Source organism: Ascaphus truei, chromosome 18 (genome assembly GCF_040206685.1).
Source record: "Ascaphus truei isolate aAscTru1 chromosome 18, aAscTru1.hap1, whole genome shotgun sequence".
NCBI lineage: Eukaryota > Metazoa > Chordata > Amphibia > Anura > Ascaphidae > Ascaphus > Ascaphus truei.
Window position 1 is genome coordinate 7,770,597 of NC_134500.1, and position 18,935 is coordinate 7,789,531.

Below are 18,935 nucleotides of genomic sequence, written 5' to 3' on the forward strand. Positions count from 1 at the left end.
CAGGACCATCCCACGGCCAGGCAGCAGGACCATCCCACGGCCAGGCAGCAGGACCATTCCACGGCCAGGCAGCAGGACCATCCCACGGCCAGGCAGCAGGACCATCCCACGGCCAGGCAGCAGGACCATCCCACGGCCAGGCAGCAGGACCATTCCACGGCCAGGCAGCAGGACCATCCACGGCCAACACTCAGTCCCAACACATCCTTGTAACCCTTAATGCTGCACTAAAGCATGTAATGCTGCAATTAACCCTTTACATTCTAACATCTTTGACCTCTCTTCGGAGCCAGAAACACTTTGCAATAGGAATAAATGCTGCATTGTTCCCCCCCCCCCCCCCCATATATTCTCATTGCTGGTCCCCCCCCCCCCCCATATATTCTCATTGCTGGTCCCCCCCCCCCCCCCCCATATATTCTCATTGCTGGTCCCTTGGGCATTAAAGGGAAGTTACAACAGGAGGACTACATTCTGCAGTTTGAGTTATTCGGCCATGGATCCCTTTCTCTTTCCCACTTCAAAGGAGGGCTCTTTAATGACGTGTCCTGTTTGTAACGTATGCAGAATTTAGAAGCCAGCAGGGGGTAATGATACTATGACACGGGGTAATGATACTATGACACGGGGTAATGATACTATGACACGGGTAATGATACTATGACACGGGGTAATGATACTATGACACGGGGTAATGATACTATGACACGGGGTAATGATACTATGACACGGGGTAATGATACTATGACACGGGGTAATGATACTATGACACGGGGTAATGATACTATGACACGCATTGAGAGTTAAAGCTGCAGTTCAGACAATATCCTGCATGTGTGGGTTTTTTTTAATAAATCAGTTCTGTTGTAAGAAAAAATTCTTTAGCATTTTCTGTTTTAAAAAACAACAACTTTGAAAGACCAATTTTCTTGCATTCTATTTTAACAAGCATGCTCGTTCCTATAGCAATGATTTACGTTCCCCATATTTAAAGATGTCGCCAAACTTTGCCGATCAATAGACGGAGAACGAATTGACCGGCAGCTATGCAGTTCTTTAGGTAATTAGAGATTGCCCACATGAAACGATTGAAGTAAAAAAAAAAAAGACTGAACTGCAGCTTTAAAAGGATGTGTGTTTCATCACTTGGATATAAGGTCACTCACCAGAATCGCTCCTGTGAATATGGGGAGGTAATATATTATTATTATTATTATTATTATACTTTGGATTTAAGCTTCTTCAGGAGCCGTCATAAAAATGTTGGTGACATTCCCTCTGCTGGCATCTTAATAACACATTCTATATGTAACATCTAGTCCTGCATGGTGCTGATTCTGTGCTGTCTTCTGCAGGTGGCCCAGGCAGTCTCAGATGGTTCATTGAGGTTAGATCTGGATATGCTGGACAGTGGGGTTCAAAGTATGGTCACTCCCATTTTCGAGAAGGCTGAGCGTGACCCGCAGAAGGAGCCGGTGAAGATTCCCATGCCACCTTCTAAGCCGTGTCCTCCCCCCTCTGCAGACAAACCCCACCTAGACACAAGGGACAGTGATGCTAAAACCCCTCACCCACCGTCTCCTCCTCCAAAAGTCCTCAAGGAAAATGTCTATGCAAGGGAGAAACTGCTGTCCGAGGGGGGTGAGGAAAGAAAATATGATGGGAACCCAGGACTCAAGACACCTGAGAGTGGCAGCATAGAAAACATAGGAGAGACTGCAATGCTCCCTCCCAAAATTCCTCCTAAGATCTTATCTGACAAAATCAAGATTAAGTGGATGGGGTCCAGCTCAGACCTGTTGGACAAAGTGGAGATGAAACCACCTGAGAGAGGGAGCAAGGAGAACCTGGTGGAGTTTGATTCTGATGAGCCTGCAAAGCTACAAAGTCCTCCTACAGAAGTGGTGTCTGAAGACATGACCATGCAGCAGCATGAGCTGATCTCCAGCAGGGGGACAGGGGACCAGGGAGGCTCTGACCACCCATGTGAGAAAACCACAGAGACTGGAGAAGGCTTGAAGGATCTCTCCAAGAAAAACCTCTCGGAAGAGTCTACAGAAAACCCAGAGGAAGAAGCAAAAGAAGAGCCTGAGCGCCATAAAGTGATCAAGAGTGAAACGGACGCGAAGAAGATGCCTACTGCGGAAACTGCTGGTGTCTCAGACCTGGAGAAGGCAAACCCAATGGTACCATGTACACGAACTCCCATTATCTCTGCATCAGCAGAAACTATCTGCCCTGACAGCAGACCCAGGTCTTCTTCCATGGGGGACTTCCTATCAGAAGTTAGCATGGACAGTGAGAGCATGAGCGAGCCAAAAAGCTCCTTATTACATCTCACTAAGGACCATCTGCACCACGTGGAGATGAAACTGACCCGTGGAAGGCAGACAACAGAGACCCTGCTGAATCGGGTCTTGCAGGGGGAGCTGATGAAGAGCACAGCAAGGAATGGACCTGAGGTTAATGCAGAGACACTTCTGAACGAGGCAGTGATACAGCTCAGGGAAGCATCTCAGGCGCTACAGGAAATGAGAGAGTCCAGCAGCTCATCAAATGCGTCCGAGGCATTGACCGAGACGCAGAAAGCGAAGCAGAAAGATCTAGTGACTCTGTACAGGCGAAGCCTCCCATAGCGCACCCAACTTTGTCTTGTTACTGTAACATTGGGTTGATGCCCCACTGTTTGAGTTTGGAGACAGAGCTTGGAAATATCGCACTTCATAAGCTTCAGCACTTTAACTTTTACCCGTCTTTATTTTCTCTTTGCGCCCAAGTTTAAACAATCTGCAGATCTCTTGGATACAGAAAATCCTGGAGCCCAAGCACGAGAGAACCAATTATTGGTGCTACAGATCGTCTGCTTCATCCTACACAGACTTCAACAAGCTCAAGTCGGTGTTGTCTTAGGCTGCGCTTATAGTGCCCGCGCCGGCGCCGCCGCTCGAAAACAAAACAATTGACTCCGTCGCCTGCGCTTGTAGTGAGCGCAACGGTTATGGAGCGACGGAGCGTCTGGAAAATTGGTAGCCGGGTCTATTTCATTTTTTAGAGACAGTTACCACATGTGAATGTCTCTAAACCAATCAAATTGCACGGCCCGCCCCCTTTAGTGACATCACTGGCGACCGTCGCTAAAAAACAAATTACAACCATCGCGGGTGGCGACGTCATCGGTCGCGTCGCCTTCGCCAGCACTATAAACGCGGCCTTACTCCCCTTTAATTGGCTGGATGTGAGAGTTCTTCATAGATGCAATTTGCACAGAAGCTTTTCAGGGCCTCACAAGTCTCTTCCTCAACAATGCAGCTCACCTGAAGAGGAGTTGTGTGAAAGCTTTAGCACAGTATATCTGTGACCGACTCCCGTGTCGGTCCATTCACATGTATTACAGCCTGCATTGGATCAAGGAAACTATTTTTCAGGGAGAAAAGTGGGAAGAAAAAGACATTATTTTTTAGCTGAGCGTGAGGGAGTCTCCCATATCTACGTTGGATAAATCCATAGGTTCCATGTCACAGACCCTTTTGGCAGCGAAGGAGTTAAGACATTCTACGCTGCAATCGTATGGGCTCCGTCCCAGGAAAGATTCCCAGCTTCCTGAGATACATTGCTGGTTATTTCCTTTGCTTTCTCAGACCCCGGTCACCCCGTCACCCCGTCACCCCGTCACCCTGCACTAGTCTCCCTCTTTCTGTGTCTATCTGTTATAGCAGGGCTGCTCAACTCCAGTCCCCAGCCCCCCCCCCTCCCCAACAGGTCAGGTTTTCAGGATATCCCTGCTTCAGCACAGGTGGCTCAATCAGTCCCAGCTTCAGCACAGGTGGCTCAATCAGAGGCTTTGACGGAGCCTCTGAGCCATCTGTGCTGAAGCTGGGATATCCTGAGAACCTGACCTGTTGTTGGGTGGCTTGAGGACTGGAGTTGAGCCCCCCTGTGATATAGGGTGAGATCTCGTGTAGGAGTCAACTTTAGCCTCCTATAGCACAATACCATGTATGTTCCCTCCATGGAAGCAGCTGTGTAGGTCATTAATGAGTATGACTAGGTAAAGATTTTTATACAGAACGCTTAAAAGTGCATTAATCCCAGACTTCCTTTTGTCTCGGAAAGGAAAGTGCCCCGAATCATTGTCTGCATGAGCGGAATCGACACTTACCTTTTTGAGTGACAAATGTCCATCATTTTGGGATAGAAAAACATGGCTGTCGGCAACTTTGCAACATCTGGTTTCCCCGACTGGAACGTGTAGCGCTATCCTCAATAACCTGACGCATTCCGTGGCGACCAGAGCCATTAGCAGCCTCGTGCCTGTTATGTTTAGTTTCAAAGAACACGCATTTTTTTTGACAATAAAATGTCTCCAAAAACAAAGTTATTATTATTATTTGTAATAAAGTAGATTAGTTTGGCACTATATATATATATATAGGAGAAGACACAAAGTATACCGCATCAACACAAATCGTGACGGTTGCCCAAAGACTGTCCTAAGTATATGATAAAGTATCAATAGGCAGTGGTGCTCAAGGATAATAAATGTATAACGCAACCAAAAAGTATCCTTATAATGAAGCACACGGGCATACATGGATAGAATTATTATTACAAATGTATTGCTATAAAGATAAAAACAGGGGGAGAAATATAAAAGAGGAGGGGGACTCACAGCTGACAATACACATATACTATGAGGGCAAATGCACATTAATTGGTCAAATAAATCACCAGTGGCTGAAAAAATAAACAGCCAGTTTGTATTGAAGCAAAAAAATTGGTAGCTCTCTAAAAGGCACAATTCTGTCAAGTAAAACATGCTGCAGATCTGTGTACTATGAATAGAGGTATGCCTATAATATATATATATATAGGCACACTGAGGAGACCCATTAAGGTCTAAACAGCTGTCTGTGGGTGGGTTTACTGGCTATGCATCTTAACCCTGGCTGTGCTCAAAGCTGTGAAATGCAGCACGCTTAAGCTTATAGGGGACCATGTTAAATGGTTTTGAAGCAAAAGGTGGCACTGTGTGCTCATTTGCATGTCATTTCCCAGAAACCCTTGCTGCAGTGGAAGTGCTGTGTGCTGGGTGATAATGGTGAAAGGCGGGGTTGCAGACCTGTCTTAGACATGCAAATGAGCATACAGTAATATTTCCATTTGCTATATGCTTTGCTGTGGAGGGTTTTTGTCACTTTTTTTTACCCACCATAACTTAACTAAGTATAGATATAGATATAGATCAAATTCACATATTTCACAATAATTCTAAACCAAAACAGAGACCAAGTGAACATCTGGACCTCATAGTATATGTAGGAATCACCTCTGGTTCAAACATACAGCAGCCGCTAGAGAAACAGAACAAGGTTCCTTTCCGGGGAAAATTTGCATTTAGTTGCACTCACGTGGCGCGCAAACTGACGCAACTGAAAACTTGTACCATTGTAATACAGAGGGCCGCAGGAGCTCCGGGTCAGGATTAAGGTGTATGTATATACAGTATGTCTTTATTAATATAGCGCCATTAATATACATAGTGCTTCACAGCAGTAATACGCGTGGCAATCCTATAAATAACAAATAATACAAATAACACATCATGGGAATAAGTGCTTCAGACATAAAAGTAACATTTCAGAGGAGGAGTCCCTGCTCCAAAGAGCTTACAATCTAATTGGTAGGTAGGAAGAACATACAGAGACAATAGGAGGGAATTCTGGTAAGTGTGTTGGCAAGGGGCCAAGCTTTATGTATTATGTGTATAGTATTATCCAAGGTGCTACTTATATGTTTCTTTAAGCAAGTGGGTCTTAAGGTGGATAGTGGGTGCTAGTCGGGTATTGAGGGTAAGGGCATTCCACAGGTGTGGGGCAGTCAGTGAGAGAGGTTTAAGGCTGGAGAGGGCTTTTATATACAAAGACATCCTTGAGCAGAACGCAAAAGTCGGGATGGTGCATAGCGAGAAATTAGGGCTGAGATGTAAGGAGGGGCAGAAGAGTGTAAAGCTTTAAAAGTGAGGAGGCAAATTGAGTGTGAGATGTGGGATTTGATAGGAAGCCAGGAGAGGGAATTCAGCAGGGGAGATACTGAGACAGATTTAGGAAAGAGTAGAGTGATTCTGGCAGCAGCGTTTAGGATAGATTGTAGGGGAGACAGGTGAGAGGCAGGAAGGCTGGACAGCAGGAGGTTACAGTAATCGAGACGGGAGAGAATGAGGGCTTGTGTTAGAGTTTTAGCAGTCGAGCAACAGAGGAAAGGGCGTATCTTTGTGATATTGCGGGGGGAAAAGCGACAGGTTTTAGAAACGTTTTGAATATGAGGGGCGAATGTGAGAGAGGAGTCGAGTGTGACCCCTAAGCAGTGTGCTTGGGCTACTGGGTGTATGATAGAACTTCCAACAGTAATGTGGAAGGAGGTAGTAGGGCCATGTTTGGGAGGAAGTATGAGGAGCTCTGTTTTAGCCATGTTGAGTTTAAGGCGGCGGAGGGCCATCCAGGATGATATCGCAGAGAGACATTCAGAAACTTTGGTCCGTACAGCAGGGGGTAGAAAAGTAAATTTGTGTGTCGTCAGCATAGAGGTGATATTTAAACCCAAGAGACGTGATTAGGTCACCAAGAGAAAGTGTGAACAGAGAAAAGGGAAGAGGTCACAGGACAGAGCCCTGGGGTACCCCCATAGAGAGACCAATAGAGGAGGAGGAGGTGTTAGCAGAAGAGACATTGAAAGTACGATGGGAGAGGTAAGATGAGATCCAGGATAGAGCTTTGTTCCGAATACCAAGAGTATGGAGAATGTGAAGGAGAAGAGGGTGGTCCATGGTGTCAAATGCTGCAAAGATGTCGAGGAATATGAGTAGAGTGTAATGACCTCTGTCTTTGGCAGCATGGAGGTTATCAGTTATTTTACTGAGGGCTGTTTCAGTGGAGTGACCAGTGCGGAAGCCAGATTGTAGAGGGTCTAGGAGAGAATAGGCGTTGAGAAAATTGAACAAGCGAGAGAATACAAGACGTTCAAGGAGTTTAGAGGCAAAAGGCAGGAGGGAGACAGGTCGGTAGTTAGAAAAACAGGAAGGGTCAAGCTTGCTGTTTTTGAGTAATGGTATAACTGTTGTATGCTTGAAGGAGGAGGGAAAGGTACGAGAGCAGAGGGAGGAGTTAAAAATGTGTGTGAAAGTATGGATTATAGTAGGAGCAAGAGGTTTTAGGAGATGGGAGGGAATGGGGTCAAGAGGGCAAGTGGAGAGGGAGAAGAGGAGATCAGCAGTGACACATCAGGATTAAGGTGCAGTAACAGGGAGTCCGTGTCAGGGTTAAGGTGCAGTAACAGTGAGTACTCTGTAGTATTTTTGCCTTATAAGGCGATCACTTTGGGTGACACTGAGCAAAGATGTCAGCTCTGGGTGGGGACCTCAGGGTATCAACTGACCTGTAACAGGAAGACCAAGTCTCCCCTCATCCTTTCTGCAGCACAGGGCCGCCTGTCCCAGCTCACACTCAGCGCTGCCAAGAACAATACGGAGTGTGGGATCACAGGGGCGCTGTGTGCGCTCTGCAACAAGGAGGCTTTATACAGCGTGTTCCGCTCACACAGAGATACGTGTGTGAGGGCAGCACTGTAATTATACCCAGGGCTCACCTAATCGCTACAGAAAATAATACAAATTATTATTACACAGCGCTGACAGTGTAGGGAGAACTTTACATGGTGTGTTCCAGGCATGAGAGGTCATTGCCCCACAGAGCTTACACTCTAAGCTAATTTTAGTGCCCGAGGCATGGCGATAAAGTGACTTGCCCAAGGTCACAAGGAACTGACACCGGGATCATGTCATTATTTTCAGTCCATGCCTTCACTCACTGAGCTGCTCCCTCACTCACTGAGCCGCTCCCTCACTCAGAGCCACTCCTTCACTCACTGAGCCACTCCTTCACACACCGCCGTTCCCTCACTCAGAGCCACTCCTTCACTCACTGAGCCACTCCTTCACTCACTGAGCCGTTCCCTCACTCAGAGCCACTCCTTCACTCACTGAGCCACTCCTTCACTCACTTAGCCCTCATACACCCATTTTCGCACTCACTGAGGTGCCCCTACACCCACTTCCTCACTCACTGAGCCGCTCCCTCACTCACTGAGCCGCTGCATCACTCACTGAGCCACCCCTACACCCACTTCCTTACTCAGAGTCAACCCTACACTCCCTCACTCACTGAGCCACCCCTACACCCACTCCCTCACTCACTGAACAACCCCTACACCCACTCCCTCACTGAGTCACTCCCTCACTGAGCCACTCCTTCACTCACTGAGCTGCCCCTACACCCACTTCCTCACTCACTGAGCCGCTTCCTCACTCACTGAGCCACCCATACACCCACTTCCTCACTCACGGAGCCGCCCTACACCCACCTCCTCACTCACTGAGCCTCCCCTACACTCACTGAGGCACTCCCTCAGCCACTGAGCCACTCCCACACTCACTGAGCCACTCCTACACACACTTACTCACTCATTGATCCGCCCTTACACTCACGGAGCCGCTCCCTCACTCAGAGCTGCTCCCACACTCACTGAACTGCTCCTTAACTCAGACGCTCCTACACCCACTTCCTCACTCATTGAGCCGCCCCTACACCTACTTCCTCACTCACTGAGCCGCCCCTACACTCACTGAGCCTCTCCCTACACTCACTGAGCCGCCCCTACACTCACTGAGCTACTTTCTGACTCACTGAACCGATCACTCACTGAGCTGCTCCCTCACTCACTGAGCTGCTCCTTCACTCTCTGAGCCACCCCTGCACCCACCTCCTCACTCACTCAGCCACTCCCACTCACTCAGCCACTCCCATACTCACTGAGCCACACCCACTCACTGAGCCACACCCACTCACTGAGCCACTCCCATTCTCACTGAGCCACTCCCACTCACTGAGACGCTCTCATACTGATTGAGTCGCGTATCTGCCCCCACTGTATGAAATAAATAATCCCATTATAAACAATAGGATTTTTTAATTCTTTGATATCGGAGAAGCCCAATGCTACATCCAATATGACAAAAATACACAGTATTCCCAAAATGAGCTTGCTGGGGTTCTGTGTGTTGTTTGATATCGTGTGCAATTATTTTGCCCCAGACTTTCACCACCTCTGCCCTAATACATATACCCCTTTGTGAGCAGCAAATTGCTCTCATTAAACCCCCTGCTCCTCACGGAACCCAGGGAGGGGTATTACAGGGAGAGACGGTGCTCTGTATTCCCAAACCTGCTCTCACTGTATACTACACACGCAGGAAGGGCTGCTGGTGGCTAGGAGAGGGAGGCTTGGCATTCACAGTGTGCGGAACCCAATACCATGTCCAGCAAGTCTGACCAGGCACTGACCACTGGTTCGGAAGTCTCTGGGAGTGAGCAGAAGCGCGTGTAACATGCGTGTGTCAGGCTGGTGGGGCGAGGTCAGTCCAGCTGGACTTGTGCAAGAGTGAGTGAGGACATGAATAGCAGGTGATGTCTTTTCTATTTGGACTAATAGAACACATTATTAAGACTAAGGCTGAGTCCCCGCTGGCGCTGAGCACGCTCATGCTTTGTCCTCTGATTTACACAAGCGCGCGGAGGGGGGGGGGGAGGAGGGGGAAGGGGCGGCATTGCGGGCCAGCTGAGCGCGCGGGGACGTCAGATAATTTTGATTTGGTAAGCACCGAGCGCCGCTTGAGCGGGAACTTACATATTTATATATAAGTATGTTAACGCAACGAGCGCCGCCCGCTCAGCGCTAACAGGGACGCAGCCTAAGTTTACGGCTAATTCTATATAGTCCGAAGAGGGCGCTGTGGCAAAATAAGGCCCTAAAGTGCGCCGCAGCCTGTCTGACCTCAGCGACATAATGAATATTTACTAAGTGACCAGACCTTTAAGTCAGCGGGCTTTAACGTGTCGTATTGCTTAGCGCCACTTAGTAAACACGGGCATGATCCCCAAAAGTCTTTAACCGTATGAATGTTCCAGATACTTCCAGCTTAACTCTAATTCAGTTAAGTAAAACAAGAATAATAAAAATCAAAAGGAGGTGGGATTGCTGCTTCCTGCAAGTTCAATTCTGTTTGTTGAAGATCCCTTCCCCTTACTGTACAATTTGTCTGTTCAAAATCTAAATGAATACTGCTGCTAATCAGGGGCAGAACTAGTTACCAGTGGGCCCAGCGGCAAGAAAAAAATAAAGCCCCCCTCTCCACCCCCTCCCCTCAGGGCCCTACCTGTAGAGCGGGGGACTTACCTGTAGAGTGGGGGCCTTACCTGTGGAGCGTGAACCTTACCTGTGGAGTGGGGGCCTTACCTGTAGAGCGGGGGCCTTATCTGTAGAGCGGGGGCCTTACCTGTAGATTGGGGGGCCTTACCTGTGGAGCGGGGCCTTACCTGTGGAGTGGGGGCCTTACCTGTAGAGCGGGGGCCTTACCTGTAGAGCGGGGGCCTTACCTGTAGAGCGGGGGGCCTTACCTGTGGAGCGGGGCCCTACCTGTGGAGCGGGGGCCTTACCTGTGGAGCAGGCCTTATCTGTAGAGCGGGGCCCTTACCTGTGGAGCAGGCCTTACCTGTGGAGTGGGGGCTTTACCTGTGGAGTGGGGGGCTAACCTGTGGAGTGGGGGCCTTACCTGTGGAGCGGGGGCCTTACCTGTAGAGCGGGGGCCTTACCTGTGGACCGGTCTTTACCTGTGGAACGGGGGCTTTACCTGCGAAGTGGGGCTCTACCTGTGGAGCAGGGGCTCTACCTGTGTAGTGGGGGCCTTACCTGTGGAGCGGGGCTCTACCTGTGGAGCGGGGGCCTTACCTGTGAAGCAGGGGCCTTAACTGTGGAGTGGGGCTCTACCTGTGTAGTGGAGGCCTTACCTGTGGAGGAACTGGGCTCTACCTGTGGAGCGGGGCCTTACCTGTGGAGCGGGACCTTACCTGTGGAGCGGGGGCCTTACCTGTGGAGCGGGGGCCTTACCTGTGGAGCGAGGGCCTTACCTGTGGAGCGGGGCTCTACCTGTGGAGCGGGGGCCGTACCTGTGTAGTGGGGACCTTACCTGTGGAGCGGGGCTCTACCTGTGGAGTGGGGGCTCTACCTGTGTAGTGGGGGCCTTACCTGTGGAGCGTGGCTCTACCTGTGAAGTGGGACCTTACATGCGGTGACATTGGGGGCCTTACCTGTGGAGCGGGGCCTTACCTGTGGAGCGGGGGCTCTACCTGTGTAGTGGGGGCCTTACCTGTGGAGCGGGGCCTTACCTGTGGAGCGGGGCCTTACCTGTGGAGCGGGGCCTTACCTGTGGAGCGGGGCTCTACCTGTGGAGCGGGGGCTCTACCTGTGGAGCGGGGACCTTACATGTGGAGCGGGGGCCTTACCTGTAGAGCGGAGGCCTTACCTGTGGAGCGGGGGCCTTTGCTGTGGAGCGGGCCTTACCTGTGGAGCGGGACCTTACCTGTAGAGTGGGGGCCTTACCTGTGGAGTAGGCCTTACCTGTAGAGCGGGGGCCTTTCCTGTGGAGCGGGCCTTACCTGTGGAGCAGGCCTTACCTGTGGTGCGGGGGCCTTACCTGTGGAGCGGGGGCTCTACCTGTGTAGTGGGGGCCTTACCTGTGGAGCAGGAGCCTTACCTGTGGAGCGGAGCTCTACCTGTCGAGTGGAGGCCTTACCTGTGGAGCAGGGCTCTACCTGTGGAGCAGGGCCTTACCTGTGAAGCGGGGGCCTTCCCTGTGGAGCGGGGGTCTTACCTGTGGAGCGGGGCTCTACCTGTGAAGTGGGAGCTTACACACGGTGACGTCGGGGGCCTTACCTGTGGAGCGGGGCCTTACGTGTGGAGCGGGGCCTTACCTGTGGAGCGGGGGCCTTACCTGTGGAACGGGGGCCTTACCTGTGGAGCGGGGCTCTACCTGTGAAGTGGGGCCTTACACGCGGTGATGTCGGGGGCCTTACCTGTGGAGCGGGGCCTTATCTGTGGAGCAGGGCCTTACCTGTGGAGCAGGGCCTTACCTGTGTAGTGGGACCTTACCTGTGGAGTGGGACCTTATACGCGGTGATGTTGGGGGCCCTCCAGGGCGGTGATTGCACAAGTTGGGCCCCACTTCACTTTCAGGTCATGTCGTGGGAACTGCACCTTTATCTGTGTAACCTATAAAAGAGCCGCAAAGTTGCAAGGACTGAGTACCACACGGGTCGACATTTCTCCCGCGGGGACCTTCCGAATACGGCAACAGATAGAAGCAACAAAGTAAATACACACATTAACCCTTCCCCTGCTGGCGGACACTGCAATACAGCGACAAAAAATGTTTCATCCCTTCGATGCCAGCGCAGACATGGAACCAAAAACGGGCGCTGATGGCAGATAAAATGTTAAACGTCCTGGGAAAGCAGCAGGAAGCCGGGAAAGGGTTACTAGCGCTGGACAAACGGCCACCAGGGCGCGGTATTCTTCGCGTTCTACTAATATCACTGAGATTGGGAGATGTGACGGCCCTGCATCCTCTGACTCACCAATGCTATTTCCTGTAAGGCTATTTATTGCTGCAGCATATCAGGGAGGGCAAAGAGTGAGAGACCCCCATCCAGTCTAACGCAGGACGAGGCTCAGTCGGAGACAGGGGGTGTCACTCAGGGTTGTGTTGAGACTTTAAAGGGTCAGATCCAACTCGCTAAACACATCCCGGAGCTAAAATAGAGTGAGGCCCTTATTACTATTATTATTTAAGTGTAAGGCACCAACGCATTCAGCAGCGCAGTACAATGGGGGCGAGTAGACATGAATAAGATGACAAGGCTAGCTCACACTATTAGTGTAGATAAGGAGCGTCGGGATCCCAGGAGCTTACAATCTAGAGCAGGGGTAGCCAACTCCAGTCCTCAAGGGCCGCCAACAGGTCAAGCTTTCAGGATATCCCTGCTTCAGCAGAAGTGGCTCAGTCTTTGACTGCGCCACCTGTGCTGAAGCAGGGATATCCTGAAAACCTGACCTGTTGGCGGCCTTTGAGGTCTGGAGTTGGCTGCCTCCATGCTCCAGAGGCAGTAGGGGATATCAGGGGGGTGGTCGCGCCTGCTTCAGTGAAGAAGTGAGATTTTACTCTCCCGCGCGACGCCTTCTCTGCGTGTTGCACTAGGTAACTTTAATTCCGCGGCGCATTGGCACTGACGGGGTTAAACGTACAGCGCACACCCACTAACTAAAACACATTGAGGTTGAGAATGGGGATCACTCAGCGTTGCATGGCGGACTGCCAAAGACTGGGGCACCAAGTCACCGCTGATCTGGGATAAAACAACATGGCCTCCACCGGCCTCACTGCTTTCCGGTCCCCATTTGGAGCACATGTAGGTTTTTCTCAATAACTGGACACTGACCGAAGCCAGGAGTAATCCCGCCGTCTGCTGCAGAGAAAGGTCCATGTACGCTAAGTGGTGCTACGTATAACACACTTTACGGACCAGTCGAGTAAATGGGCTATAACTGGAATATGTGGCAGCATCGCTTAGTAACCGTGGGCAAACATAGCTACAAAACCACATCAAGGAGACGGCCTTTGCAAGTAAAATAATAGATAAGCATGGAAGGCAACGTAACTTTAACAGTGCTCAGAAAAACGCTCCTATTGGGATGCACAACACCTCTATACAAAGGCACAGTAACCCTTTCACTGCCCCGGGGCGGGGCTGCAACGTGTTATTAACCCGTCTGTCTGTGAATGGGTTAATAGGGGACTGTCACAACGTACCCCAGATTACACACGGGCGTCTCCTCTTTGCATAAACAGGATGTAGAGTGCAATTCTGGGTCACGTAGATTGTAAGCTCTCTGGGGCAGGGGTTTTCTTTCCGATTGTCTGATCTAGTTTGTTGCATTTATTGCATTACAATTCCCTGCGTTGTATTGTCTCTCTTGTAAAGCGCTGAGTACACCTGTGGACGACCTATAAATAAAGACATACATACGCACATATATTTGTCTCATGCCCGGTGTCATTATACCCTGATATATGGCTGTGTTTTAGCACGCAGGGTGCGAGCTCACATCACATACTGATCTGTAATTAAATATACTTCATTCCAACTCAACCCGTGCAGAGAGCGACTCCTAGTGACGGGATCTCGTTACTGACACCGCAATCTGTAACCCCTTCACTGCCAGGTGAGCCCCCTCTGCTACCCCCAAATACAAGAAGCATGTACATTATATCTGTGACATTGTGAGATGTTCTGTGATATTCTGAGACATTCGGTGACATTTGGTGATATTCTGTGATATTCGGTTATAATCTGTGATATTCTGAGATATTCGGTTATATTCTGTGATATTCAGTGATATTCGGTTATATTCTGTGATATTCAGTGATATTCTGTGATATTCGGTGATATTCTGAGACATCCTATGACATTCTGTGATATTCGGTTATATTCTGAGATATCCTCTGACATTCGGTGATATTCTGAGATATTCGGTTATAATCTGTGACATTCGGTGACATTCGGTTATATTTTGTGACATTCGGTGACATTCGGTTATATTCTGAGATTTTCGGTAATACAGTTGGTTTGATTCTTACGTTCCAATTTTGCGTCCAGGAGAATGTAATATATAGAACCCATAAGCGCCCGGGACTTCGGGGTGCTGCTGAGAGTCAGTTACATGGGGTGTGTAAACTTGGGGACATCATGCGGTTATGGCAGCAGCTGGGGGAGGAGTTGCTTGGCCCAATATTATAAGGGGGTGTCAGAGTTTGCATCATCTTGATACCTATTCTGCCCTGTCCTGTTAATTACTGCCCCACTCTGACACATACTGCCCTGTCACATACTACCCCCCTCCATCCCCTGTCACATAATGCCCCCCGTCCCTTGACACATACTGCCCCCTCCTGACACATACTGCCCCCCATTCCTTGTCACATACTGCCCCCTGTCACATACTTCCCCCCTAATACATACTGCCCCCTGTCCCCTGACACACACTGACCCCCATTCTTTGTCACAAGCTGCCCTCTGTCAGATTCTGCCCCCTCCCCGACACATACTGCCAACTGTCCCATCACATACTGCCCCCTGCCACATACTGCCTCCCCATGCCGACACATACTGCCCCCCATGTCCCGTCACATACTTACCCCTGTCCCCTATCACATACGGCCCCCGTCCCATCACATAATGCCCCGTCCCCTGTCACATACTGCCCCGTCTCCTGACACATACTGACCCCCATTCCCTGACATACTGCCCCCTCTCTAATCACATACTGCTCTGCTCTCCCATCACATACTGCCCCCATCCCCTGATGCATACTACCCCCCCCCATCCGGTTACATATGGTCCCCCATCCCTTGACACATACTGCCCCCCCTGACACATACTGCCCCCCCTGACACATACTGCCCCCCCCTGACACATACTTTCCCCCTGACACATACTGCCCCCCCCTGACACATACTGCCCCCCTGACACAAACTGCTCCCCCTGACACATACTGCCACCCCCTGACACATACTGCCACCCCCTGACACATACTGCCACCCCCTGACACATATTGTGCAGTCTCCTTTTGTGTCTGTAATATTAACCCTGTAATATTGCATAAATCACTGAATGAGTGACAGTGACACACGGATAATCCCTCCCATTACTGGCAGACACGGAGAGCCTGAGCACACGGGATCAGGGTGACAGTGACACACAGGGTCCGGGTGACAGTGACACATGGATAATCTCTCCCATTACTAGCAGACACAGAGAGCCTGAGCACACGGGATCAGGGTGACAGTGACACACAGGGTCCGGGTGACAGTGACACACGGATAATCTCTCCCATTACTGGCAGACACGGAGAGCCTGAGCACACGGGATCAGGGTGACAGTGACACACAGGGTCCGGGTGACAGTGACACATGGATAATCTCTCCCATTACTGGCAGACACGGAGAGCCTGAGCACACGGGATCAGGGTGACAGTGACACACGGGATCAGGGTGACAGTGACACACTGGGTCAGGGTGACAGTAACACACTGGGTCAGGGGACAGGGACACTCGGGGTCAGGGTGACAGGGACACACTGGGTAAGGGTGACAGTGACACACGGGGTCAGGGTGACAGGGACACAAGGGGTCAGGGGACAGGGACACACGGGCTCAGGGTGACAGGGACACACGGGGTCAGGGTGACAGTGACACACTGGGTCAGGGTGACAGTGACACACGGGGTCAGGGTGACAGGGACACAAGGGGTCAGGGGACAGGGACACACGGGCTCAGGGTGACAGGGACACACGGGTAATCTCTCCCATTACTGGCAGACACGGAGAGCCTGAGCACACGGGATCAGGGTGACAGTGACACACGGGATCAGGGTGACAGTGACACACTGGGTCAGGGTGACAGTAACACACTGGGTCAGGGGACAGGGACACTCGGGGTCAGGGTGACAGGGACACACTGGGTAAGGGTGACAGTGACACACGGGGTCAGGGTGACAGGGACACAAGGGGTCAGGGGACAGGGACACACGGGCTCAGGGTGACAGGGACACACGGGGTCAGGGTGACAGTGACACACTGGGTCAGGGTGACAGTGACACACGGGGTCAGGGTGACAGGGACACATGGGTCAGGGTGACAGTGACACACTGGGTCAGGGTGACAGGGACACACGGGTCAGGCGACAGGGACACACGGGGTCAGGGTGACAGGGATACACGGGGTCAGGGCGACAGGGACACACGGGGTCAGGGCGACAGGGACACACGGGGTCAGGGCGACAGGGACACACGGGGTCAGGCGACAGGGACACACGGGGTCAGGGTGACAGTGACACACTGGGTCAGGGTGACAGTGACACACGGGGTCAGGGTGACAGGGACACACTGGGTCAGGGTGACAGGGACACACTGGGTCAGGGTGACAGTGACACACGGGGTCAGGGTGACAGTGACACACGGGGTCAGGGTGACAGGGACACATGGGGTCAGGGTGACAGGGACACACGGGGTCAGGGTGACAGGGACACACGGGGTCAGGGTGACAGGGACACACGGGGTCAGGGTGACAGTGACACACGGGGTCAGGGTGACAGTGACACACTGGGTCAGGGTGACAGTGACACACGGGATCAGGGTGACAGTGACACACGGGGTCAGGGTGACAGTGACACACGGGGTCAGGGTGACAGTGACACACTGGGTCAGGGTGACAGGGACACACGGGATCAGGGTGACAGTGACACACTGGGTCAGGGTGACAGTGACACACGGGGTCAGGGTGACAGTGACACACTGGGTCAGGGTGACAGGGACACACGGGGTCAGGGTGACAAGGACACACGGGTCAGGCGACACGGACACACGGGGTCAGGGTGACAGGGACACACGGGGTCAGGGTGACAGGGACACACGGGGTCAGGCGACAGGGACACACGGGTCAGGGTGACAGTGACACACTGGGTCAGGGTGACAGGGACACACGGGATCAGGGTGACAGTGACACACTGGGTCAGGGTGACAGTGACACACGGGGTCAGGGTGACAGTGACACACTGGGTCAGGGTGACAGGGACACACGGGGTCAGGGTGACAAGGACACACGGGTCAGGCGACACGGACACACGGGGTCAGGGTGACAAGGACACACGGGTCAGGCGACACGGACACACGGGGTCAGGGTGACAGGGACACACGGGGTCAGGGTGACAGGGACACACGGGGTCAGGCGACAGGGACACACGGGGTCAGGGCGACAGGGATACACGGGGTCAGGGCGACAGGGACACACGGGGTCAGGCGACAGGGACACACGGGGTCAGGGTGACAAGGACACACGGGTCAGGCGACACGGACACACGGGGTCAGGGTGACAGGGACACACGGGGTCAGGCGACAGGGACACACGGGTCAGGGTGACAGTGGCACACTGGGTCAGGGTGACAGGGACACACGGGGTCAGGCGACAGGGAAACACGGGGTCAGGGTGACAGGGACACACGGGGTCAGGGTGACAGGGACACACGGGGTCAGGCGACAGGGACACACGGGTCAGGGTGACAGTGACACACGGGATCAGGGTGACAGTGACACACGGGATCAGGGTGACAGTGACACACGGGATCAGGGTGACAGTGACACACTGGGTCATGGTGAAAGGGACACACGGGGTCAGGGTGACAGGGACACACTGGGTCAGGGGACAGGGACACACTGGGTCAGGGTGACAGGGACACACGGGGTCAGGGTGACAGGGACACACGGGGTCAGGGTGACAGGGACACACGGGGTCAGGGTGACAGGGACACACTGGGTCAGGGTGACAGGGACACACTGGGTCAGGGTGACAGTGACACACGGGGTCAGGGTGACAGGGACACACTGGGTCAGGGTGACAGGGACACAGAGGGTCAGGGTGACAGTGACACACGGGGTCAGGATGACAGTGACACACGGGGTCAGGGTGACAGTGACACACAGGGTGAGGGTGACAGTGACACACGGGGTGAGAGTGACAGTGACACACTGGGTCAGGGGACAGGGACACACAGGATCAGGGTGACAGTGACACACTGGGTCAGGGTGACAGGGACACACTGGGTCAGGGTGACAGGGACACACTGGGTCAGGGGACAGGGACACATGGGGTCAGGGTGACAGGGACACACGGGGTCAGGGTGACAGGGACACACTGGGTCAGGGTGACAGGGACACACGGGGTCAGGGTGACAGGGACACACGGGGTCAGGGTGACAGGGACACACGGGGTCAGGGTGACTGTGACACACGGGGTCAGGGTGACTGTGACACATGTCATCACATTCCTAATAACTTGTTTACAAAGCAATTAGGAACAATCACAGGTGTGGCAGTGACACAATACTGAGCCCCCCATCCTAACCTGACAACCTACAGAGCCGGGTCACACCAGGTG

At 52.2% G+C, this 18,935-nt stretch overlaps 1 protein-coding gene across 2 annotated transcripts in view; it reads left to right on the forward strand.

Moving 5' to 3' along the window:
* The window catches only part of PLEKHO2 (pleckstrin homology domain containing O2), a 23,036-nt gene extending 18,662 nt beyond the window's left edge, over nucleotides 1-4,374 (forward strand). For both annotated transcript variants that reach the window (XM_075575299.1, XM_075575300.1), the window contains one exon: nucleotides 1,356-4,374. In XM_075575299.1, coding sequence (XP_075431414.1) covers nucleotides 1,356-2,636 — 1,281 coding nt within the window. In that variant the 3' untranslated portion in view covers nucleotides 2,637-4,374. The remainder of the gene's footprint in view (nucleotides 1-1,355) is intronic.
* Nucleotides 4,375-18,935: the final 14,561 nt, after the last annotated feature.